The sequence below is a fragment of the Coregonus lavaretus genome (assembly GCF_964263955.1).
Source record: "Coregonus lavaretus genome assembly, chromosome: 37".
NCBI classification, from domain to species: Eukaryota; Metazoa; Chordata; class Actinopteri; order Salmoniformes; family Salmonidae; genus Coregonus; species Coregonus lavaretus.
The window spans coordinates 13,342,273-13,366,936 of NC_140024.1; the positions used below are offsets into that span (position 1 = coordinate 13,342,273).

The window sequence follows — 24,664 nt, forward strand, 5'->3', positions numbered from 1 at the left end:
TATATCATGTTCAATCCATATAAATGCAGCATTGGTAAAGTGGGGATTCAAAATATTTAATTTACAATGACAAAATACTGCAGTTATGAAAAAAAATATTTTAATTTCATTCTAAAATCACCTTAACTATGTTCACACAAGATTTAAACCTCAAAACAAAGAAACAAATTATTTTATTGGCATTCCTACTGTGAACAGCTTATGGCAGGCAGCATTAGAAGCCCAGAGGAGCTCTGCTGGGCCCTGCAGTGTGGAGACCCAGTCAGCTGGTCCATTAGGGTCTATGCCCTCTGGTCTCAGTCTATCAGAAGCAGCAGCAGGTATATAGCGCCACAACCACTACCCAACCATCTCCCAAAACCACTGAGGGCTCCCGCCCTTCACGCCATCAGCATGCACGTGGCCTCGACGGACACGCACACCGTTCACATCGTGCAGAAATAAAACGAGAGGAAATAAACGTTTCTAAATTAACATTAGGTTAAATACAGACAAAATGTTTTAATGTGTGCCAGAGGTCGCTCACAATAACATCAAAAATAATTTACATTGAACAAAATGATGAGCTCCTTAACGTAGTCTACTTGGTGGTCTAGTTGCCATTTCCTTGGTAATTGGAGGACTAATACGTATCAGTGAATCAGGAGGAAGTGAGGCAGAGCTCCTATAAAGCGTATGGGGTGGAGCAGCAGTAAGAGGAGTTTCCACAGTGATGCACACTGTGGCATTCTGGGAAAACAGCAGAAAACCTCCAGGTCAGCAAATAAAAAATGACCACTTTATAGAATCAGAGAAGACAGAAGTCATTAAATGTTGAGTGTGAACTACGTATCGATTTGCCAAGGATGATAAAAAACTGCAGTTTGGATTAAAGAAGACAAAGAAACTGGAAGAAGACTGGATAGTGAGTTTGTTGTCGTAGATACTCTTGGCTTTATACTCAGTCTCTAAAGTGGGTGGGTGGGACGAGCATCGCTCTAGCCTGGTGAAATACCAGATGTGGAGAATTTGAACCAGGTACATGTTCACAGATGGGTCAGGTAGGCTCTATCGCTAGTCTGCCTAACAGAGAGGGAGAGCGAGAAACCAAGTGCTAGAGGGAGATGAGGAGAAATAATGTGTAGCGGGGAAGAGAGAGAAGAGGAAACAGACTGTTTTCTTTCCCTCTGGCTACACAGCTCTACTCTGATTGTGCACCCATGTCTGGAACGTTTCCGTTAAATTGATTTGTCTGTATGGTGTTCTTTTTATTGAATAGCTTTTGCACTTCCCTTTAAACTTCACAGTACAATAAACTATAGTGCACAATATGATTTCTGAGCCACTCTTTCCCCTAGAGCTTGGAGGACGAGAGAGGGCATGTGAGCCGCACTGCTCTGGTGACGTCGTCGAGTCAACGTGGGGCCCCACGCCAGACAGGGTCCCCTGGCCGGGCCACGCTACACTGCAGCAGGCAGGCAGGCCAGCTAACCGGGACGGGCCTCAGAAGGGCCTCAGTCCTGCCCCAGGTCCTTGACCGGGCCCCCATCCAGGTAGATCTTAAGGGCTTTCTCCTTACGAGGTGAGTAACTGACCCGGTGGCCAGTCTTCAGCAGGCGGCTGCTCTCCCTCTTCATCAGCTCGTTGCGCTCGTCTTCAGACTGTTCCATAGGCTCCTCTGTGCTGTTCCTGAAACACCAGAGTACAAGCTGTGAGATCTTCTGGAGAATATACCTATATTAAACCAAATATCTGCAGTTTCCCTGAATATCCCGTTGTCATTTCACAATAACTATTCATTTGGAATGGCAAGGTGCCTGTTCCAGTATGAGGGGTTTACCTGTAGAAGACCACGGCGCCATCATCACAGATGTACAGAGGCCATACATTCAGTGTGGACACTTTAGGGTTCCAGTCCAGATCCTGATGGATCTCCAATACCGAGATATCACAAGGAAATGTTCCGCGCCCCTGCAGGAGACAATCAGGACACCAGTCAGTAAACTGGGAAACAATTCAGGAAATGAAGTGGAGTGAATCAATACATGAGTAAAAATAAATCCTTACAGCGTTAAAAACGGTTGACCTACCTTGGCAAACTCCAGGTTTTCAAGAGGAATACCACTTATTTCACTGAGCTGGAGAAAGAGAATGTGTGTCACAAATTGCCTTTTAAATACCCATTTAGCATGCCCTATCATTTACCTTGCTACATCTAGTTATTTTCCATCTCAGTCTAGATGTTGTATACTGTGATGTGAAAAGTTACTGATGTTGCTGGGAGCAGCACTTAGTGGTTAAGACAATCCCACAGTGCTGCCTTGCAATCCAGTGTGTATGTGGCCTCAGACATGCGCACCAGTGTACAAGGCCTGGCACGACATTCAAGACGTGAACACACACACACACCTTTTCCTTGAGTTCCTCCACACTGCTGCTCTCCAGAACCACTTCCTGGAAGGGCTCCAGCTTCATCTGGGCGGGGGTCCAGCGGCGGGTCAGCACAGCCAGCTGGGACATGGACTTCATCTTCTCCGGTCCTGGAAAGGCGCAGGAGAGGAGGGTTGGGGATTGCTGAGCACACACACCCACTGTCTGTCTGCCTCTCTTTCACAAGTGATACTCATTCAGAGGGGAGACAATTCAGTTCTATAGGGCTTTTCCCTTTACAGAAGTAATTATGTTAACTCTTCCTCTAAAGCCATTTTTAAGTGACCTAATATAGGAGTTTGATATAAAAGCAGCCATATATTTTAGTGTAGGTTTGTCTCTATTCAGGCTATGATGACCATGAGGCGATTTAAAAATGGTTCTGAAGAGGGTAGTCTAAACAATAGCAAACCAGGATTACCATCTAGAACCTCCAGGAAGACCTCCCAGTTACTGGAGATATTGATGTCCTCCTCGTAGACGTGGTAGTCCAAAAACACTGTCCCTGGGTTCTTCCACGTCTTCTTCCTGAGACGGAACCTGACCCCACACAAACACACAAAATTAAGATTCAACAACACTTCTATCAATAAGCATCAGCTGTGAGTCAGTGCTTAAAAAGGTCACTCACAGTACCCATCCATAAGAGGACAAAGGTTCCCATAATACTTTGAAGTGAGAGGATCTGCAGCAGGTAGCCTAGTGGTTAAGAGCGTTAGGCCAGTAACTGAAAGGTCGCTGGTTTGAATCCCGAGCTGACTAGGTGAAATATATGTTGATGTGCCCTTGAGCTAGGCACTTAACCCTAATTGCTCCTGTAAGTCGCTCTGGATAAAAGTGTCTGCTACATGACTAAAAACGTACACATTCTGATTGTATCACCACAAAGACACCTGTGGAACCTTTTACAGTCAACTAGCTGGTGACAACAAATGTTTTCATAAGAAAATATGTAGGTAAGGGATTCAAGTGTATAATATTTGATGTATGGTTGGATGTGTGCCCATATATTCGTGTGCATTGGATTGTGTACATAGATTTTAGATATGCAGATCAGAGTTACTTGACTGTACATCTTTATAAGTGTTGAAGGTGGAACTTACTTGTCGATGTTGAGGTCCAGGTTGCATTGGTCTTTCAGCTGAGGCATTAGCTCCTCTTTGGACTGTTTCACAGTCATGCCCTTAGCAAACACTGTGTCCACGAGGAACTTACAGGGCTGGGGAGGAGAGAGACAGACACACCATCAGCAGGAAACCCAATGACATATACAACTGTCACATCAATACACCTGGTGACAAATCCATCAGTGACACACCTACAGGCTGCTGTTATGTGAGGAAATTGCACAACACCGAATAACAACAACCACTTGTGTGCGTGAAGAAACATCAGATTATCCCAGTCCTTACCTCTGCGTCATTCACTAGTAGCTGGTAGACTTTCACCCGATACTCGCCCTTCTTTAGTGCTCTGCCTAATCGTATGGTTATCTGTAAGAAGATCAAGAGGAGCACCATGGATAAGATTGTAAAATAAAAACACCATTATCTTTTGAGAAGAGTCATGATATTTTGAAAGGGGGCAGATAGTGAGACGCTACGGACCTTGTTGTCGTCAGAGAAGGAGGAGAGGGTCTCGTTGAGCCGTACACTCTCAAACTCCTGGTTGTTCGCGTAGACGCGGAACACCTTGAACTGGGTAGAGGTGACCCCCACGAAAGGCTCCAGGTTCTGTTTGAACGCTGACAGAGTTATCCTCTTATCTACGTGGACCAGTACACCTGACATGAAAACAGCACCAAAACATACGTTTCAATTAGTTGGATCAGACTAATCACATAACAGTATATGAAATACTAAATGTGGATTTGGTTCTAAGAGCATTTAAACCAGTGTTTCTTAACCCTCAAGGTGTTGCTCACCGGTCTGTCAGATAACTGACATGAGTGCTTATCTTAAATTAACCCATTCACATCCATGTACTATATTTAGTACAATGTCAAAATGTGCCACAGATTCTGTTTGGTGTAAATGAATGAATTCTGGTGTAAACACATTTTAAGATTGTTATTATCGATCATACTTCCAGTGTCGAGCAAAGTTGGGAATTTGATACAAAATGTACACATTTTAATTTAATAAAAATCTTTAAAATGAATTCAGCATATGCATTTTGAAATACATTTCAGAATTAAATTGTTTAAACGCATATAGTATTGTTATTTGACCTGGTTCTAAGCCCAAACATATGAGTCAACTCATTGTTGTTTGTGAACTACAGCAGTTTCTGTATCCTACTATATTTAGTCTTTGGACACGTGGTTCCTGTTTTTTTTGTCAACACCCCCCCCCAAGAGTATATGCAATATAAACTCATTTAATGGAGATTGGTGAGTCATTTTACAGCGTTCTCCCTCTCTCAGATCTTAAAACATCTTCAAATCTTATTATACAGTATAATCAAATCCAATGCAGGTCAATGGAGAGTGAGGCCTAGTACAGCATTCCCCCTCTTTCTCCCTCGCTCACAAGCACACACATACTGCAGACATACACACATGCGGGTGTGCATGGATGTCTCATGGTAGGGTGGGGGTATGAAAAATTGTCAATCTTTGAGTACTTTCTGACCACATCTACCATGGGAAATCATGTACGGAAGGTTTCGTTCAAATAAAAAATGGTGCAGTCAAAAAGTGATTAAATTCATAATATGAAAGACCCACACTTATTCCACAGAAAAAGGTACAAAATAACAATTCTACAGTTCCAACAAACTAAACATTCAATCAAAGAAACCAGTTAGGATCTCAGACTAAAAAAGATTAGCTTCAAAGACCTGCATTTGTAAATACATTTAGAATGGTTGGGCTTTCCACCACCTGTTGTTGTTTGTGCGGGCACATGGGTGTGTGAGCGTGCGTGACTGTCTGTGGTGTGTACACACGTGTGTTTGTGAGAGAAAGGGAGAATGCTGTACCCGGCCTCACTCTCCATTGACCTACATTGGATTTGCTTCTACTCTAGGAGTGAGTGTGAGTGGATTTCGAGAGATACCAAAAATGTAAAAGATCTGATCATAACATGTATTCACAGGACTTCATTCATGAAATGTGTAAAAAAAAAGAAAAAACAGTAACCCCATGTGTCCAAAGACTAAATATAGTACAATATCAAAAACTCACATTGTAGACAAACGCTTTGGCCGATCAGTAAGCTCAGAGAACATGTGTACCAAATGAAATGAATGATACATTGCCATTATGGACATGAATGGGTTAAGGGAGGGAGGCCATAGCTTCCCAGGCCCCATTCCAGAAAAGGTTGAGAAACACTTTGTACAATCTAAATCACTGCTGAGTACAGATATACCATCATCATCATCATCACACAGACAGAAGAGAAGAGAAGACATACATTTCTGGCCTCCTTCCCCAGAGCCTTCCTCCTGTGCGTATGCTTCTGCTCTGAAGTAGAGGTAATATGATTCCACCTTGCTCTTCCCGTTCTCATCATACTCGCTGTCTGTGCCGCTGTCCTCCTCGGCCGTGTCCCACGTCTCCTTCTTGCCCTCGTTGGCCTTGGAGCGGCGACTGCTGGTGATGCTGTGTGAGTCCAGGCCATTGGCCAGCTGGATGGGGCCGCTGTCTGCGTTGCACAGCGTGTCACTGCTGTGGCTGGAGCTCAGGATGTCACTGTCTACTGAGCTCGTGCTGCGGTCGTTGTTCACCTCAGAGTCCGAGCGCTCCTCCCCAGGGAACTGGGTTTCCGGGTCAGAGTAGGCCCCCCCGCCGCTAGCCACCCGGATCCGGTTCTCCAGCTCGCGGTTGTCGACTGCAACGACAGCGGATATGGAGGAGGCAGAGTCTGGCTCCTGAGAGGGTGAGGGGGACTCGATGTGCTCGAAGTCGCTGGTGTCTGAGCTCTTCTGGCTGTCACTGGTGCTGGAGCCCTGCTGGGAGCCCTGCTGCTGCTGGAGGGACAGGTTCTTCAGCTTCTCTGTGCTCTCCTCCAGGATGGTCTCTACAGACTTCCTGTTGCCCTTTGACCCCTCAGAGCACTCCTCGGGGTCGCCGCCCACATTTTGGCAAATAGTTCTGTTGGTGCCGGGGGATTGCACAGGCAGCGAGACAAACAGGCGGATTGTGTTCCCATGGCGATCCAGCAGTTTCCACAAGAGCGAATCAGTGAAAGTGACCTGGTGATCTGGGGATTCAGAGCTTTCCACAAAAACCTGAGAAGAGAAACCAGAGAATGGACAGATGAGGTTTGTGTTACATGGGAGATCAAAGCACTGCAGAATAATAATGTTTACAGATACACAACATTAACACAGCAGACACAAGCTGGAAAGGACAACAATAAAGTGTGACCTTGTTGCTCCTGAAGAAACCCTCTGCTTTCAGTGTCTTGTTGGGCACGTAGAGAAGCCGAAGGTCATTATAGCAACGCTCCAGGACGACACGCATGGTTTCGGCTGAGAGCTCTGTGGCCTGTCAACACACAAGACATACACAGTGGAGAGCTACTTCACCACAGATCCCACAACAAATACTGGCAGATCTTATGGTCTTACAAGTGTGGACTGTATCAGGCTGGATTAGACTGTATTAGAGATAGAAAGGAAGAATTAAAGAGGATTGTTTGAACTAGTTTACCTGTGCAATGAGCTGCTTGAACTCTGTGATTGACTGGTTTAGGTAGGCCCTGATGCTGACGGGAGGGGCGATAGTCTCAGTCTTCAGATCCACCACGTGAACCTTCACCATCACCTCTGCAGACACACACCAACCAGTCACACAACTCCTTTCCGAAAGGCTAAAAGAGTTGCTAGTTATAGTGTTATATTCTAAGTATCAAAAGTGTTTTACTGACCTCCGGGTTTGTAGGGCTGGAAGACTTGCTCTGGTCTGCGGGTCTCCAGCAGCAGGTCAAACATATAGGAGGACTTGACCCCACCCAGCAGCAGCCCCATGGGGGTGTCCTCCTCTCCCTCGTACGAGCGCTCCAGGTACTCATGGAACTCATCGTACTTGACCAGGCGACAGCAGTCCAGTGGGACCACCTCCTCCAGATCCATGAGCTAGGGGGCAGAATGGGCGCCCAAAGACACACACAAACACGTCCAATTGCTAATAGACACATAAGAGAATGTTTTGAGGCTTCTATTGGCCATTGCAACCCCCCTTTTATTCTTAGAACTGTGTCTATCCTTGGACCACTCTGACACAGACCGCTGGCTGGTATGCACTGCAGCAGCTGAGTGAGATTAGCTTTCAAGGTTTAGCTTGCACTCTGATGTACCTTGTAGGCCATCTCTGTTGCCTCTCTGAGCGTCTTGTCCTTGTGCACTTCCAGCTTGTTCTCCATCATAGTCCTCATCTTCACCGGATGCATGCAGAACAGCTTGATCTGACAGAGAAATGGGAAATACAGAGCAATTAACGACAATAGAACCCCTGTGCAAAATGGCCGACACCGTTGCCCATGGGAAAGTCCACAGAAGGAGGATGTACCTTGCAGGTATTGCGCTCGATCTCCCTCTGTCTTTTCTCCTGCTCCTCAGACTCCTTCTCCCTCTGGACCAGATGCTTTATGTGCTCAGGGAAGTCATCACAATCCAGATACTCTGCAGAGGTAACAACACGGTCCATCAGTCAAGAGACCACCATAACTAACTGGAGGTCCAAGTCATTGAGAGAGACTAGGAAAGCAAAACCTACTAGGATTGTTATACCCACATATTTAACTTCATACAGTTTAACACCGCCATTTTAGACATTTAAAAGCAAACGTGATAATGGAACTAGACTTGATTTAATATGTTTCCCTTACTTGCATTCCTTGAGGGGTCTTTCAACCTATAAATCAGCATATACGCATTCGTAGAGCTGTTGGAACAGAAAAACATCTTATTAAATGCAAATGGAGAAAAGGAATATGAGTAGCCAAATCTTAGAGTTTAATCTTCCTTCCCAAACACATGAAAGAACAGCGCATTACGTAAAAGCTCAGTTATCAACAGGGCTTTGTCCTAGCCTGAATAACCACCCTCTTGTTTTTCTCCCAGGCAGACATCAATCAAATGCAGGACTCTGAGTAAACAAGCCCTGGTTCATCCCCATTACATCTTCCTCTGGTATTGAACGTCGCTGTGTGTGGACTGGGAAGTGAACAGATGCTGGTAATTTTCTGGCCATGTATGCATTAGTAGGTACATACAATGAGATTGTGAGAGGGGAGAGCCAGGCATGGGAGTGAGATGTGTTCAGGGACATATTGATTTCAGATCAATTCAGAGAGTGACAGAGACAGGAACTCCACTGACCTGGCAAAGGCACTGGAGTAATAGCCTCTGCTCCCTGAGGACCCTCCGTATGTCTTCCTGATGTCTTCCTGGGTGATCTATATAAGGACACACACACACATCAACACACTGGACCATCACCGTTGTGATTCTAACAACTGTCAATAGAATATTACAATGACAAGTCTATTTAAAGCGTAGGTCGAGGAGTTATATTGATGCAGCCTGTGTCGAGTTGTTTTGTCTAGTATTACATGCATAGTAACCATAAGGTATTTGAAGACTGAGAATGACCTTGCTGACGTGCTGGTCATTGAAACTGTACCACTGGCCATCGCTGAAGGACTTAATGCAGGCATAGTAGTGGCCACCTGCAGCGCTGCCCGAATGGACCATGACCGAGAACAGCTCAAAGGTCAATGAACTCTGGAGACGAGACAGGGGCAGGAGAGACAATTGGCTAAGAACTCAATCTAATGACAGCAGATTGCACTACATGCAAACAGGCCAGGATGGGCTATAAGACACAGGCAGTAGTGGTGCTAGAGTGTAAGAACGGTGTGCGTAGTATTACATACAGTGTTGAGGCTGGGTATCTTTGGCTTCAGGACCCTCTCAGTACTGCTGGCGCTGTCCAGGCAGATGCCCTCATCCACACCGTCGTCCGTCGAGAAGTCGTTGCTCATCTGGTCGCTGTGGCAACTGCCCTCATTCTCTGCCCCGCTGTCAGTGCAGCTCTCCGTCTGAGGAGATTTCTATGAGAGGAGGCATTGATCAAAAACAGAGTTGGATAGAAAGAGAGAAAGCAGACAGAGTTCAGGTATCAGTTACACTCATTAATTAATGAGGACTTCATTGAAATGACTAATACATGAAACATAATCGAAAATCAAATTTGAAGGACATGGCACTATTCCCCCCCCACCCCAAGCCTGATATCATGATTCTATCTAGAGTATAAAACACATAGGAGGCCACACTGGGCTGGTGTGTCTCACCTCGTCCTCCACGTCAATGAAGGGACCCATGTCCAGCTCCTCAGGGAAAGACATGCGGTCGTTGAGTTTGATGCGGTGCATAGTGGTATAGTCAAAGTCAAAACGCTTCAGCTGCAGAGTCAGCAGGTAGGGAAAGTGCAGAAACCTCAGCCCCTGTGGAGGGAGGGCAAAGGGCATGGGTCAGAACACAACTGGCCTGAGAAGACCAGTGACCACCTTCACTCAACATCCCCCCCATCAGTTCTCCCATGACCCAAAGGGAAGTGTGGTCTTAACATCAACAAGATCACAAGTCTGTATACTCACCTTACGGGCGTCACATTTTTTCTTGCAGCGCTCACAGAAGTACTGGTTGGCCCCGTCCAGAGTCTCTGGCTGGACAAAGGCCTGCAGAGCCTCCTCCTGTTTCAGTGAGTCACAAAGGCATTGTATCAGTAACAACTCTGACCACATTTACAACATTTAAGTAACATTATACTGTCTTACTAGTCACAGTCTTTAAGGAAAATGCAGGAGCACACAGCAGGGTCTGGACTTCAGTGTCTGCGTAGTGAATACATAAATGACCATCATAGCTTTGATCTCTTCACACACTTGGATTAATACTGCTATAGTCATGAAGAAGGGCAGAGACATAAGAGATGGAGGGAGACAGACACGCACCACGCTGCCATAAGCCTGGCTGGCCCCAAAGGGTCTGATGACCAGAGGGATGTCCAGGTAGGTGTCGATCCTCCAGCTCTCATAGCCACACTCCAGACAGCGCACATAGTCTTTCAGTTTCCCCTGGTACAGCTGGTTAATCAGGTCAGCCTGAGGGGGGACACAACACGAGGGAGTCAGGCCCAAGCAGTCACAACGCTCACATGTATCTCTCAGAACTCTGAAACATGCTCTTCACTGTTCACATTGTACCTACTACTCACACAACCTCAACTCTGTGCCAGCTCAATAATGACGTAAATTCCCTAAACTCGGTAACACTCCCCAAAGACAATGACTCGGCTCCTCTCAAAGAGTCAACACATTTCACTTAATATGGGACTGCAACAGCAGGCCCATTGACTGGGTAAGACCCTATTTAACAGGTAGAGACCAATTGGTCCAAGTGGTGGATGTTAATGGAAAACTGTCTAACGCAAAAGGAGATTAGTTGTGGGGTACCGCAGGGGAGCATCCTTGGTCCACTGCTCTTCCTACTGTACATTAACGATGTGAAATCAGCCTGCTCTTGTAAATTGTTTTTGTATGCAGATGACTCTGCTCTATTGGTGTCCCAAAAGAGCAAAGCCTCAGTCGAAGAAATCCTTAGCGCAGAGTTATCCAATATCAGTAAATGGCTTTCAGACAACAAACTTTCTCTGCATCTAAGAAAAACATTTTACATTTTTGTCATTTAGCAGACGCTCTTATCCAGAGCGACTAACAGTTAGTGAGTGCATACATTATTTTTTTTATTTTTTTCATACTGGCCCCCCGTGGGAATCGAACCCACAACACTGGCATTGCAAACGCCATGCTCTACCAACTGAGCTACATCCCTGCCGGCCATTCCCTCCCCTACCCTGGACGACGCTGGGCCAATTGTGCGCCGCCCTATGGGTCTCCCGGTCACGGCCGGCTACGACAGAGCCTGGATTCGAACCAGGATCTCTAGTGACACAGCTAGCACTGCAATGCAGTGCCTTAGACCACTGCGCCATCTGCCAGATGGCCACTTGCTCACCTGCCACCTTATTTGAAGTCTGGCAGGTGAGCAAGTTCAGTGTCACTGATTATGTGTGCTCATCATGGTTCACCAGCAGCCACAAACATCTAAACAATTTCGGATTTAAAACTTTTGATTCTAAAGAATAAGCCACAGACCAGCTAAAACAAGCTTGTAAGAATTGTATTTTAACTCCTCCGGCCCTCGTACTCATCTGGAGGTCCAGCATTTTAAGCAGCTAGGCTGGCAAAAATAAATCTGTGTAAAAATAAATTGTATTAATTGAACTTGGTCTGGTAAGGGCCACATAATTATCACTGACTCAGCCCTCAGGTACCTATCCAATTATGTTTATTTTGTTAGAGATGTCCACCAGCATAATACCTGCAGCAGTGACTCGAATATTCACCGTTTTAAATAAGAGTACATCTGGTAAGAACCCTTTTTTATATTCCGGCGCTGTTGAGTGGAACAAACTACCACAGCAACTTAAAGCCATACCAACAACAACATCATTTAACTAGAATGTAAAAAGTTGGCCAACGATTAAAAAGTAGAAAACATTTTCATGTCTGTATATCTGGAATGTGTCTGTATCTATGTAACTGTATCTACCCTGAGTATACAAAACATTAAGAACATCTGCTCTTTCCCTGACATACACTAACCAGGTGAAAGCTATGATCCCTTATTGATGTCACTTGTTAAATCCACTTCAAATCAGTGTAGATGAAGGGGAGGAGACAGGTTAAAGACGGATTTTTAAGCCTTGAGACATGGATTGTGTATGTGTGCCATTCAGAGGGTGAAGAGGCAAGACAAATTTAAGTGCCTTTGAATGAGGTATGGTAGTAGGTGCTAGGCGCACTGGTTTGTGTCAAGAACTGCAATGCTGCTGGGCTTTTCACGCTCAACAGTTTCCCATGTGTAATGTGTATCAAGAATGGTCCACCACCCAAAAGGACATCCAGCCAACTTGACACAATTGTGGGAAAAATTGGAGTCAACATGGGCCAGCATCCCTGTGGAACGATTTTGACACCTTGTTGAGTCGAAGCCCCATAAAATTGAGGCTGTTCTGAGGTTAAAAGGGGGTGCAACTCAATATTAGGAAGGCATTCTTAATGTTTTATACACTCAGTGCATGTCAACAACCCAGAAAAATAGGGACCACAACAGAAATAAAACTGACTTTATTGTGCAATCCCGGTCACGTTGTTTTATGCATGTGTATATGTAATTTTTTAACTGACAAATAAATTCAAACAAACAATTGTAGAAAACAATAATAGAAGTTAAAATAAGTACCGTAAGTGGAGAAAACTGCTGCTGGGGACACAAATATAGCAAAAATCAAAATGGGACTTTGATTAGCCACACTGATAATGTAGACCATTCTTTACAAATACAGCTACACGCAGGAGCTCACGTGCACGAGCCTAGTGCTTCTATCCACAGTGAATTAAGTTTACACGGTTTATACCAAACTCCTGAGATCAGAAAAAGCTAACCCTCAGCCTTACTGGCTCTTTCTCCCCTTCCCACAGTAGGCCCTTTGTTCTGGGCCTGGGGGAGGCCCCTCATTGGCTCCCTGGATTAGTGTAGTCAGACAAGTGGCAGGGTTCACTTTTCTTTCATACCTGCTCTGTCTGCTTCCATTTCTGCTCCAGGGCATCAAACATGACCCTACACAGCTCCTGGACGTCATGCTGCTGCCAGGCTGAAAACACACAGACACGCAGAAGAGACGTAGACAAACACACACAGACCAGTTAAAACACAGTGAACTGTGTGACAAAACAAACAGTACCCCTTCCCCACACTCTTCCAGTTCCATTATCAAAACATCAGAAGTGGTTGAGCCTGGGCTCCTCCTGGTTACGTGGAGGCTGCCTGGTGGGGGTGTCTAGACGTAGCAGAGTAACTGCCCACCTTCGCTGCTGTCCCAGCCGAAGCTGCGGGTCACGTCGGTGGTCTCGATGGCCCTCTTCTTACTGGTCTGCAGCAGCAAAAACAGCCTCTGTAGCTGGTAAGGGATGCTGGTGACCGGGTCCTCGTCTGACTCCTCAAACTCCCAGCTGGAAGAAACAGTGGACGAGTAGACAGAGTTGTAGGACAATGTTCTTCTCATGAAATACCCACACACCGTTTAGTAGAACAATACACAAAGAGCTTAATGAGAACAGGTAATTACTTGTACAGTGCATTTCTGAACTCCGGGGTCATAAACAGCGTTTGTAGAAGGCTGTTCAAATAGCAGGTCATGGCCTGGTTAACCAAACCCACATATCCTGCAGAGGGGGAGAAAGACAGGAAGAGAGCAGTCAGGGGGGTAACGTAACAGGACGTGAGGTCAAGTCTACGCTATTGAAAGAGAGGGTGTACCTGTGTCTGACTTGTTGAGGATGGAGGAGTAGGAGTAGCTGGGGCTGCTGTAGTCGCTGCTGCAGCCCACCGTGCAGTCTCTGGGCAGGGGGCCGATAAAGCGCTCCTGGGAGCCGTCATCCAGACCACTGCTGTCCGCTGTCCCCGACTCATCCTACACAAAGGAGGAGGAGAATTAAGCTTCAGCATATAGCTACCAAGATTGAACTGCCTGTCAAGCCCTCCTCCAGGGGAATGCCCTAGGCATGCTGGTAGTGCAGTTCTGTTTTTGTCGTGTGTCTGTAAATAGCCTGTAAATACCCTGTTTTTGTTGTATTTTTCGTACATATTTCCCTATCAGACGTTTCATCCTTCTACAAAATATACTTTCCTGCAACCCGCCTCACTCAATGTGGAACGGATTCTATTATTGACTTACCTTTTATCTAGAACCTCCAGTTGAAACTAGCTAGCCAGCTAACTAGCTACTTGCTATTAGCCACAGTTAGCGGTATTTCACCCAGAACATTGGATTTTTTTTCTGCGGGATTAATTTAATCACTGGATATTAATCACCGGATATTCGGCCAGTCTGCACAGCGCGTTATCGACCCAGAACATATCAGTTTTTCTGCCGGAATCACTGAATCACTGGACCTTTAACTCCGGATTCATCGCTACCAGCTAGCTGCAACTATATGGACGCTGTGGTCTGGCTAATCATCCTGAGCTAGGCCCATCTCCCGGCTATCTACCTCTCTGTCAACCGGACGGGACCACCTAGTGTTGACACGGAGCCCCGCCGATCCTACACGACTGGTCTGCCGACGAAATCGTCTGATGTGGTTACGACGCCGACCACGAAGATTCCATCTGCTAGCCCCGGCCCGCTAGCACACGCTAGCCATGGCCTCTTACTCGCTAGTGCTTTAGCAGCCTCCGAACTATCCTATTGCTGTTCACCGGACCTTATGATAACTCAGCTATACAGCTGATGTCTGCTGGACTGTTCCTTTTTACGGTACTACATCCTGTTTATGTTTAGCCTCAGCCCAAACATGGTTAGCTTATTGTTGTTTCGGTTATTTCTAATTGTACTATTTCACTGTAGATCCCCCAGCCCAGCTAAACCTGCCTTAGATAGCTCCTTTGTCCCACCCCCCATTCACGCGGAGACCGACTCAATTGGTGCCTCTAGTGATACTATCTCTTTCATTGTTACCCAACGCTTAGGTTTACCTCCACTTTACTCATATCCTTCCATATCCTTGTCTGTACATAATGCCCTGAATCTTTTCTACAACACCCGGAAATCTTCCCCCTTTATTCTATGTACCCAACGCACTAGAAGACCAGTTCTTAAAGCCTTTAGCCGTATCCTTATTCTAGTCCTCCTCTGTTCCTCTGGTGATGTAGAGGCTAACCCAGGCCCTGCAGCCCTCAGTATCACTCCTACTCCCCAGGCGCTATCATTTGCTGACTTCTGTAATCGCAAAAGTCTTGGTTTCTTGCACGTAAATATCAGAAGTCTACTTCCTAAGTTTGAGTTATTCACTGCGTTAGCACACTCCGCCAACCCTGATGTTCTAGCAGTGTCTGAATCCTGGCTCAGGAAGGCCACCAAAAATTCTGAAATTTCCATCCCCAACTATAACATTTTCCGTCTAGATAGAACTGCCAAAGGGGGTGGAGTTGCAATCTACTGTAGAGATAGCCTGCAGAGCTCTATCATACTATCCAGGTCTGTGCCCAAACAGTTTGAGCTTCTACTTCTAAAAATCCACCTTTCCAGAAATAAGTCTCTCACTGTTGCCGCTTGCTACAGACCCCCCTCAGCCCCCAGCTGTGCCCTGGACACCATATGTGAATTGATTGCCCCCCATTTATCCTCAGAGTTCGTACTGCTTGGTGACCTAAATTGGGATATGCTTAATACCCCGGCCATCCTACAATCCAAACTAGATGCCCTCAACCTCACGCAAATTATCAACGAACCTACCAGGTACAACCCTAAATCCGTAAACATGGGTACCCTCATAGATATCATCCTGACTAACATACCCTCTAAATACACCTCAGCTGTCTTCAACCAGGATCTCAGCGATCACTGCCTTATTGCCTGCGTCCGTAACGGGTCCGCGGTCAAACGACCACCCCTCATCACTGTCAAACACTCCCTAAAACACTTTAGCGAGCAGGCCTTCCTAATTGACCTGGCCCAGGTATCCTGGATGGATATAGATCTCATTCCGTCAGTAGAGGATGCCTGGTTGTTCCTTAAAAGTAATTTCCTCTCAATCTTAAATAAACATGCCCCATTCAAAAAATACAGAACTAAGAACCGATATAGCCCCTGGTTCTCCTCAGACTTGACTGCCATTGACCAGCACAAAAACATCCTGTGGCGTACTGCATTAGCATCAAATAGCCCCCGCGATATGCAACTTTTCAGGGAAGTTAGGAATCAATATACACAAGCAGTCAGGAAAGCAAATGCTAACTTTTTCAAACAGAAATTTGCATCCTGTAGCACTAACTCCAAAAAGTTTTGGGACACTGTAAAGTCCATGGAGAATTAGAGCACTTCCTCCCAGTTGCCCACTGCACTGAGGCTAGGAAACACTATCACCACCGATAAATCTACAATAATCGAGAATTTCAACAAGCATTTTGCTACAGCTGGCCATGCTTTCCATCTGGCTACCACTACCCCGGCCACCAACTCTGCACCCTCCGCTGCAACTTGCCCATGCCCCCCCCCCCCCCCCCCCCCCGCTTCTCCTTCACACAAATTCAGACAGCTGACGTTTTGAAAGAGCTGCAAAATCTGGACCCCTACAAATCAGCTGGGCTAGACAATCTGGACCCTTTCTTTCTAAAACTAGCCGCCGAAATTGTCGCAACCCCTATTACTAGTCTGTTCAACCTCTCTTTCATAACGTCTGAGATCCCCAGAGACTGGAAAGCTGCCGCGGTCATCCCCCCCCTTCAAAGGGGGTGACACTCTAGATCCAAACTGCTACAGACCTATATCCATCCTGCCCTGCCTTTCAAAAGTATTTGAAAGCTAAGTTAACAAACAGATCACCGACCATTTCGAATACCACCGTACCTTCTCCGCTATGCAATCCGGTTTCCAAGCTGGTCATGGGTGCACTTCAGCCACGCTCAAGGTCCTAAACGATATTATAACCGCGATTGATAATAGACAGTACTGTGCAGCCGTCTTCATCGACCTGGCCAAGGCTTTCGACTCTGTCAACCACCGCATTCTTATTGGCAGACTAAATAGCCTTGGTTTCTCAAATGACTGCCTCGCCTGGTTCACCAACTACTTCTCAGATAGAGTTCAGTGTGTCAAATCGGAGGGCCTGTTGTCTGGACCTATGGCAGTCTCTATGGGGGTGCCACAGGGTTCAATTCTTGGGCCGACACTTTTCTCCGTGTATATCAATGATGTCGCTCTTGCTGCTGGTGACTCTCAGATCCACCTCTACGCAGACGACACCATTTTGTATACATCTGGCCCTTCATTGGACACTGTGTTAACAAACCTCCAAACGAGCTTCAATGCCATACAACACTCCTTCAGTAGCCTCCAACTGCTCTTAAACACTAGTAAAACTAAATGCATGCTTTTCAATCGAACGCTGCTGGCACCCGCCCACCCGACTAGAATCACCACTCTCGACGGGTCTGATCTAGAGTATGTGGACAACTACAAATACCTAGGTGTCTGGTTAGACTGTAAACTCTCCTTCCAGACTCACATAAAGAATCTCCAATCCAAAGTTAAATCTAGAATTGTCTTCCTTGCCCTCGTAAAACTGACTATCCTACCGATCCTTGACTTCGGCGATGTCATTTACAAAGTAGCCTCCAACACTCTACTCAGCAAATTGGATGTAGTCTATCACAGTGCCATCCGTTTTGTCTCCAAAGCCCCATACACTACCCACCACTGTGACCTGTACGCTCGTTGGCTGGTCCTCACTACATGTTCGTCGTCAAACCCACTGGCTCCAGGCCATCTATAAATCACTGCTAGGCAAATCCCCGCCTTATCTTAGCTCATTGGTCACCATAGCAGCACCCACCCGTAGTCTGCGCTCCAGCAGGTATATCTCACTGGTCATTCCCAAAGCCAACACCTCCTTTGGCCGCCATTCCTTCCAGTTCTCTGCTGCCAATGACTGGAACGAATTGCAAAAATCTCTGAAGCTGGAGACTTATCTCCCTCCCTAACTTTAAGCATCAGTTGTCAGAGCACCTTACCGATCACTGCACCTGTACACAGCCCATCTGAAATTAGCCCACCCAACTACCTCGTCCCTATATTGTTATTTATTTTGCTCTTTTGCACCCCAGTATCTCTATTTGCACATAATCTCTTGCACATCTAGCATTCCAGTGTTAATACTATTGTAATTATTTTGCACTATAGCCTATTTATTGCCTTACCTCCATAACTTGCTACATTTGCACACACTGTATATATATTTTCTGTTGTATTTTTGACTTTATGTTTTTTTACCCCATATGTAACTCTGTGTTGTTGTTTTTAATCGCACTGCTTTGCTTTATCTTGGCCAGGTCGCAGTTGTAAATGAGAACTTGTTCTCAACTGGCTTACCTGGTTAAATAAAGGTGAAATAAAAAATAAATAAATAAAAAAGTCATAAATCATTGACTAGTTTTATTTTTATCTTCCCCACTCACTCACCGATGCAATCTGAGGCTGCTCTCCGTCCTTGTCTGTGAGCTGGAGGAAGTTCCTCTTCCCGGGCTCGAACCCAGACTCAGTGAGGGACATCTCACTGCTGGGTTCCAGCGACCCCTTGGAGAGAACAGAAAACGAGAAAAAACACCCTTCAGTTTGGACAGGCAGGTCTGAGCATGAGAAAATAAGAAAATTGCGAATTTGAGATTGAAAAACATCAGTAGTACCCCACAATAAAACCTAATTAAACAACAATCAACCAGTCAATCAGAGGTTCCCATTGAATTCATAAGGAGAATCCCCATGTTGATCAGTCAAAGGATGAGCTTTTAGGACCAGTTTGTGGAGCATGCTATGAAGCAGCAGTGTTTTCTCATGTAATGTTGGCTGGAGGAGAGGGAGGGGGGAGTAGCCAGCAGTGGAAATAGAGCTTAATCCACTGACCTACTCTTGTGAGATAACTCCAGCCTCAGATTACTTCAGGGACAGGAAATAAAGAGACTGGCGTACATACAAACAAAGCTATTTACACACTATGGGGAGGAACTAAACAGCACTATTTCAAGCCGTTGGTCAGTGAGTGCGGCTCAGTAGAACAGCCGACGTACAGTAGACAGAGTTGCCATGTGTGGAGGAGGCGCAAACACAACAATGACGGACGTGTTGGAGGAGTTGGTTGAGTACACAAGTATGTAACCCCCCCCCAACCAGGATCCAATGAAGGGACCTAGGATCATAAGGTTGTCTTAGGACACACACTCACCATGTCCCCGGTGTTGCCCCATGCCAGGTCAAAGGTGCCGTTCACATAGCTCGCCTTGTGGGCCACATCCTCAAAGAGTTTGGAGAGGGTGGTGGAGGCTGGCAGGTTGAGGGTGAGCCTCTCATTGACCGTCTTAGCATTGGTAGTGTCCTGGACTATGCACAGCACTCTGGGCTCCTCCGCCGCATTCTCTATCTGCTGGATACATACAAACACCTTGAGCGCAGAGCACACACACACCTCCATTCAGTTTTCTACTTCATGACAAAATATTCAAACAACACGTTATAAGCATCTTATTTGCATGCATTCAGGGAGCCGAGAGATTTGCTTACAGGCAGTGGTTAGGGCATTCTCATACTTACACATGAATGTCACCATAACAGGCGAACGAACACCAGACACAGGAAACTAGAGCAGGCGGGTTGTGCAATGCAGGATTACTATTATATGACGTATGGTGTGGACCTTACGTAGCATTGCGTTCTTGGAAGATGCCGATTAAAATAGTAGCCCAAACCTAGAGGGAGGCACATTACTGAGACTGGAACAGAGCCATGCCACCAAACTATCATACAGTGCCCATTCCATAAGGAATGTCTCTTCAGTAAGGAAACTGAAAATATCTGGTTAAGTAACTCATCAAGGGACGGGCTGACAGTACATTATTAAATTCACCAAAAACCATAACATGCAATGATAGATCAAGATTTGAGCCTCCTCATGCATACATTGAATCTATAGGGCTAGTCTGGTTTACCATCTGCATGTCTAGTGAGAGCCTCACACCATCGCACACTATAGACCTTCATTGATTCTCTTCAGTCTGGCTTTGTCCATGTTATTTACAAAATTATGGGCTAGCTATTCAGCAAATGTAGTGAAGCCAACATTTGTTATGATTACAGTGTCCACTACAGTGTATCAGACTATTTTCCCCAAAGCAGTAATTCCAGGAATGATGCAAGAGAAACCTGTCCAAGACATAGTGGTGTATAGTGGTGTTAGTGTGACTTAGTGTGGCCAAAACAACTGTCCAGTGAGGCTTGAGCAATAACACTAGCTTAACCGGTCCCTCAGCTCCTTCACATGGCCAGTGCTTATTGTGACCTTTATTTAATTGTCCACAATTCTTGTCCGTGTGTGTGGTGTGTTGCCGTTTGTCAAATGTTTTCCTAATCGAATAACATTTTGTATTTTCCTAAATTATTCAAATGGGACATCCCCCAAACAAAAATTCCTATGGACAGTTTATTTAACCTACGTGTGTTAGCTGGTAGTAGGTTGGCCAAACTTTCAGGACAGCAAAAACCTGATGCTCCATGCAGTCATCAGCAAACCCCACATAGTAAGCTGCACACAGTCACAGACGCCCCACTCCGCTAGGAGGGACTACCTGAGAAAACCTCTTCTTCATCTCATCGAAAATACTCTGCCTGCAACTCCAAAACATACCCTAATGACACATGGGGAGGAGGGGTGAAAAACACAAAAGATTAAAACAGTGCAAACAGCTGTTACCGAGAAGGGAAACAGTTACGCAACATGCTGGAGTAGCTCTATGTATCCACAAGCGCAACGGCTCATGCGAACTAACTGGGAATGGCACGCTTTCAATTCACTTCTTAACACCACCAGTAATACTGTAGGTATTTTTAAAATCACACAGACAGAACAAGTGATCATCCTAAAGTAACTATGTAAAGCTGGTGATCTTGGCAAAATCTGTCTGGCTGATGCTATAAACAAGCCGCAGATGTCAACACATGAGTGTATTATCAGATTAGGGGGTATTTTTATCACAGATAATGTTGCAAGGTGCTGACATGTAGCCGTAGGTGCTACAGAGCACTAACACAATCGCACTACACAGATATGAGAATCTAGGCTAAATGACAAACACACAGTGGAATTACTACTTAACTAAAACCAGAGTTAGTCTGGATTTCTGTTGTTAAATCATTATTGATCCAGTCAGGTGACACCAAAAAACAAATATTTTCCTGCCAACAGGGAAAATTACAGCAATCTAACACCCAGCATCAGCAGGCCTACAGCAACACTAACTCTATAGAAGAGCCTTCAGAGGGTGAGAGAACAGGATACATCTGAATGTCAAGGCACACAAGCTGGTCTATAGTCACAGGCTGGCAGAGAACCCTGAATTTCAGCCGGTAATTTTCAGTCTCATTTTCAAGTCACTCCAGTCTGTAAGGTCTAATTTTTTTCTTCAATCGAGATGACAATCTGGGAGAGAGAAAAAAAAGCAGATCTTTACTTCCTGATTTCACAGTGTCGCCTGAGGTCTAATGACTCTCCCTGAAACAGATACTGACACTGAGGCTTTTCTATGCATGTAATTTCTCGAGAACTGTGAACATTGCATAATGGGAAAGCACGAGCGGGCTGGCTAACCTGCTTGGGGACTTGGTTTTCAAAACAACATTTATGCCTAACATGAGTTGCCATGGGAATTACATTGCATTAACATGCATTTGCACATCTGACAAACTGTTAACATGTCATTTCCCCAAAATAACATTTTATGAAATGTCTGAAACAGTTATATATTTTTTTTTAACCAAATCTCAAGGAAAAACAAACATGACAATGAACTTAAATACGATAGGCCTTACACAGTATTGATGTCCTGTTATCTCCAAGGAAAGCCTGCTCAAGCAATGGGCCTGCACAAGGGCAAAGGCCACCACCACAGAGGAAATTATATGAAGCTAGCCTACACAATTTAGAGAATAAAATATTTGACTTGCAAATGAGGAAACAGGAACTATTGTATAACAATTCAACAGCAGGTGTGCCTCTGCTCAATGCCAGATTTCGAGGCCCAAAACACCCTCCACCCCGCTGACTCATGCCACTGCAGACGACTTCTGTCAAGCGCTTTAACAGCAGCTAGCAGGTGGCTCTACAAAGTTTAAACCAACCAGCTCTGACTGGACAACTCAACAGTAGGCTGGAGTGGATATGATGTTTAGCTACTGCTTCAAATACTGACTATTGCCTTCATTGGTCGGACAATAACAAGATCTTTAAACTGAGTTTTGGTGCTGTCAAAAAAAGCTCTATTCCAAGTCGCCTAACCTGTTCCAGTTCAAATTCAGATGAAAGAATGCTTGGTTAATGGATAATGAAGACAATTCTCCATTATTTTACACAAGACATCCAACTGAAATATGAGGCCTTTTCATGCTCAAATGCAAAGTGACAGGGGCCCAGGCAGCAATGTGTGTAGGGTTGGAGATTGTCATCAGAGTTTGGCCGTGGAGAGCAGTGAGCCCTGCAGAGAGCTGAAATAATGGGTTCAGCAGCGTGATTAGGGGGATGGAGAGAGGACTAATCAAGGCTTCGCTGAGCACAGCAGCACAACGGCTTGGACCGTCAGCACTGGGAACACTTGATTATTGAATGAGGCTGTCCAGAGCAGATTTAAACTAGAGTCAATTCCATTTTAAAGAAATGTATTATCCTACTGAGGCCAACATTCCAGTCTCAGCCCTAATACTGCCTGGTCCTCTGTAGCTCAGCTGGTAGAGCACAGCGCTTGTAACGCCAAGGTAGTGGGTCCCGGGACCACCCATACACAAAAATGTATGCACGCATGACTGTAAGTCGCTTTCTGCTAAATGGCATATTATTATTATTTATTATTACTAGCCTAAACAGAGGCTTCTGGCACTATATTTCAGCAAACTCAACAAATACAGTTGCAGGATTAGCTACAATAAATCTTCAGAAAGTGTGAGTGCAACAAAATACCCCTAAATTTGAACAACACAATAGCTGTATTCATGTGGAAATTGTGTACACAAAACCACCATATGAAATGTTAATAAGGCATCTAAAATGTCCTCCAATAGACAAGGAGGTACTGACAGTGTCATATAAAAAAAAGTTTAGATCGTTAACTATTAACAGTTAGAGCTAATTGTATTAAGCAAAATGGAGCATTACTAGCTAGCTAATATTATCAAAGTTAGCTAATAGCAACATTTTTGTATAAGACATATCAAATAGTTAATTACCGTTAGCTATGAAACCAAAGGTCATGTGAGACTGATGTTTAGAAAAATAGATGGCTAGCTAACGTTACCTGCAACAAGGACTCTTTTGTTTACCCGATCGGAAACTAGCAAGTTAGCTTGTCATCCACAAGATGAGGCCGTCCAGCTGGCTAGTTTGCCTTTGCTTTGACAAGCTAGCCAGCTACTAGTTAACGTTAGCAGCACCTCAAAGCAATGTCTAACGACATTAACAAGCTAGCCAACAACAACGACAAAATATTACTCCAATTGTTTTATTTTCCATGTAGCTACCTGGCTACCTCTGTTGTCCACCACAGTTTCCTAGTTAAACGTTAATACCCCGTTTTGAGCGAAACAGTCGGGCTTAAAGCTACAGTAGCTAGCTAGCTAAGGTTAGCATGCTAGCAGTCTTTGCTAACTAGCTAAACGAAAGCTAACGTTAGTTAGCCAACTCGGTCATTGCGGTTTTACGCTTCAGTAGATAATGCCAACAACTACTTTTCTGTGCTAACTTCTAAAAAGTTGCTTGTATCACTGACTATCACAGGGATGATTGCTGCTAAGGGCCCGTTGTTGCCAGAACCCGTTCTGGGACTGGCTATGATCATCTCACCTCTTTGGGTACGAGCTGGTTCTCTTCGCTGGGCACCATTTCCATTTGTACGACAATTTATACAGGCATCTACCCGAGCTCGATGTCAACGGGAAAACTTTTCGACGGTGAACACAAACATAATTTGTGTTTTTTCAACCCGAGGGTCTGTACAACTAAACTGAAACTAATAAAAACTTGCATTAAAATTAGGTCGGATAGTTTCTTTCTGTTACACCACCTAAGCACAAACACACGGCTATCAATGGGGAGGAAATGGCCAGTCTTCAGTTTCGCGAGATTTCAGAGAAGGTATCATCGTCACATCCTAAAACATCTCTGACGTCACTGATAACGTACGTAGCTAGACTGTAGGGTGTATGTACAGGTAACTAATGAACGCCGTTTGGGTCTTTGCATGGCAAAAAAGAAACACGTCAAATAACCTTGTGGACCTGAATGTGACTGCACGTCACATAACAATTTAACACGTTCATACATTTTTTACGTAGTTATTACACATTGATTACACTATCACTCGTATTTCATATGTCACAACGACTCATCTATACGTTTGCTATGATGCTGGTAAAGTTTTGTCTCGCGCACATGCTCTTCCCCAAGCTATGGACAGTGCTGGTCATTAAAAAAAGCTAGCTAACGTTAGCTGATGGATGCAAACAATGTTCTTCCCCAAAAACATTGCAAAACGACATAATCTGTTTCAGTAGCTATAGTTAGCTAGCTAACAATCTAAA

The 24,664-nt window shown here is 45.1% G+C and overlaps 1 protein-coding gene across 7 annotated transcripts; it reads right to left on the reverse strand.

Moving 5' to 3' along the window:
* Window positions 1–35: 35 nt before the first annotated feature.
* On the reverse strand, window positions 36–24,173 carry LOC311111811 (ubiquitin carboxyl-terminal hydrolase 47-like). Of its 7 annotated transcripts, XM_084154673.1 has the most exons (30): window positions 23,928–24,064; window positions 20,668–20,727; window positions 19,272–19,466; window positions 18,512–18,625; window positions 13,810–13,963; window positions 13,619–13,715; window positions 13,357–13,502; window positions 13,065–13,144; window positions 12,733–12,753; window positions 10,380–10,529; window positions 10,023–10,118; window positions 9,717–9,869; window positions 9,297–9,473; window positions 9,013–9,144; window positions 8,740–8,816; window positions 8,247–8,302; window positions 7,928–8,040; window positions 7,716–7,823; window positions 7,287–7,494; window positions 7,070–7,185; window positions 6,785–6,904; window positions 5,829–6,645; window positions 4,017–4,192; window positions 3,822–3,902; window positions 3,513–3,628; window positions 2,831–2,949; window positions 2,389–2,519; window positions 2,070–2,117; window positions 1,820–1,950; window positions 157–1,668 (listed from the first exon to the last, which is right to left on the reverse strand). In XM_084154673.1, the coding sequence occupies exons 1-30, from the start codon at window positions 23,970–23,972 to the stop codon at window positions 1,494–1,496; spliced, it is 4,212 nt and encodes a 1,403-aa protein (XP_084010799.1). In that variant the 5' UTR covers window positions 23,973–24,064; the 3' UTR covers window positions 157–1,493. The 7 variants fall into 7 exon arrangements, with proteins under 7 accessions (XP_084010794.1, XP_084010795.1, XP_084010793.1 ...); XM_084154668.1 differs by lacking the exon at window positions 20,668–20,727 and having other exon boundaries at window positions 36–1,668; window positions 23,928–24,173; XM_084154669.1 differs by lacking the exon at window positions 20,668–20,727 and having other exon boundaries at window positions 36–1,668; window positions 12,733–12,750; window positions 19,272–19,469.
* Between the last annotated feature and the right edge of the window lie 491 nt (window positions 24,174–24,664).

Bases quoted from the DNA above. Each gene is read 5' to 3' on its own strand.
- LOC311111811 (XM_084154673.1), bottom strand. From the start codon at position 23,972: ATGGAAATGGTGCCCAGCGAAGAGAACCAGCTCGTACCCAAAGAG. The intron at 12,754-13,064 runs GTATGAAAGAAA...TTGTGTCCCCAG, and splicing joins AATGGAAGCAGACAGAGCAG to CAGCAGTTTTCTCCACTTAC. The intron at 9,145-9,296 runs GTATGTAATACT...TCTCGTCTCCAG, and splicing joins AGATACCCAGCCTCAACACT to AGTTCATTGACCTTTGAGCT.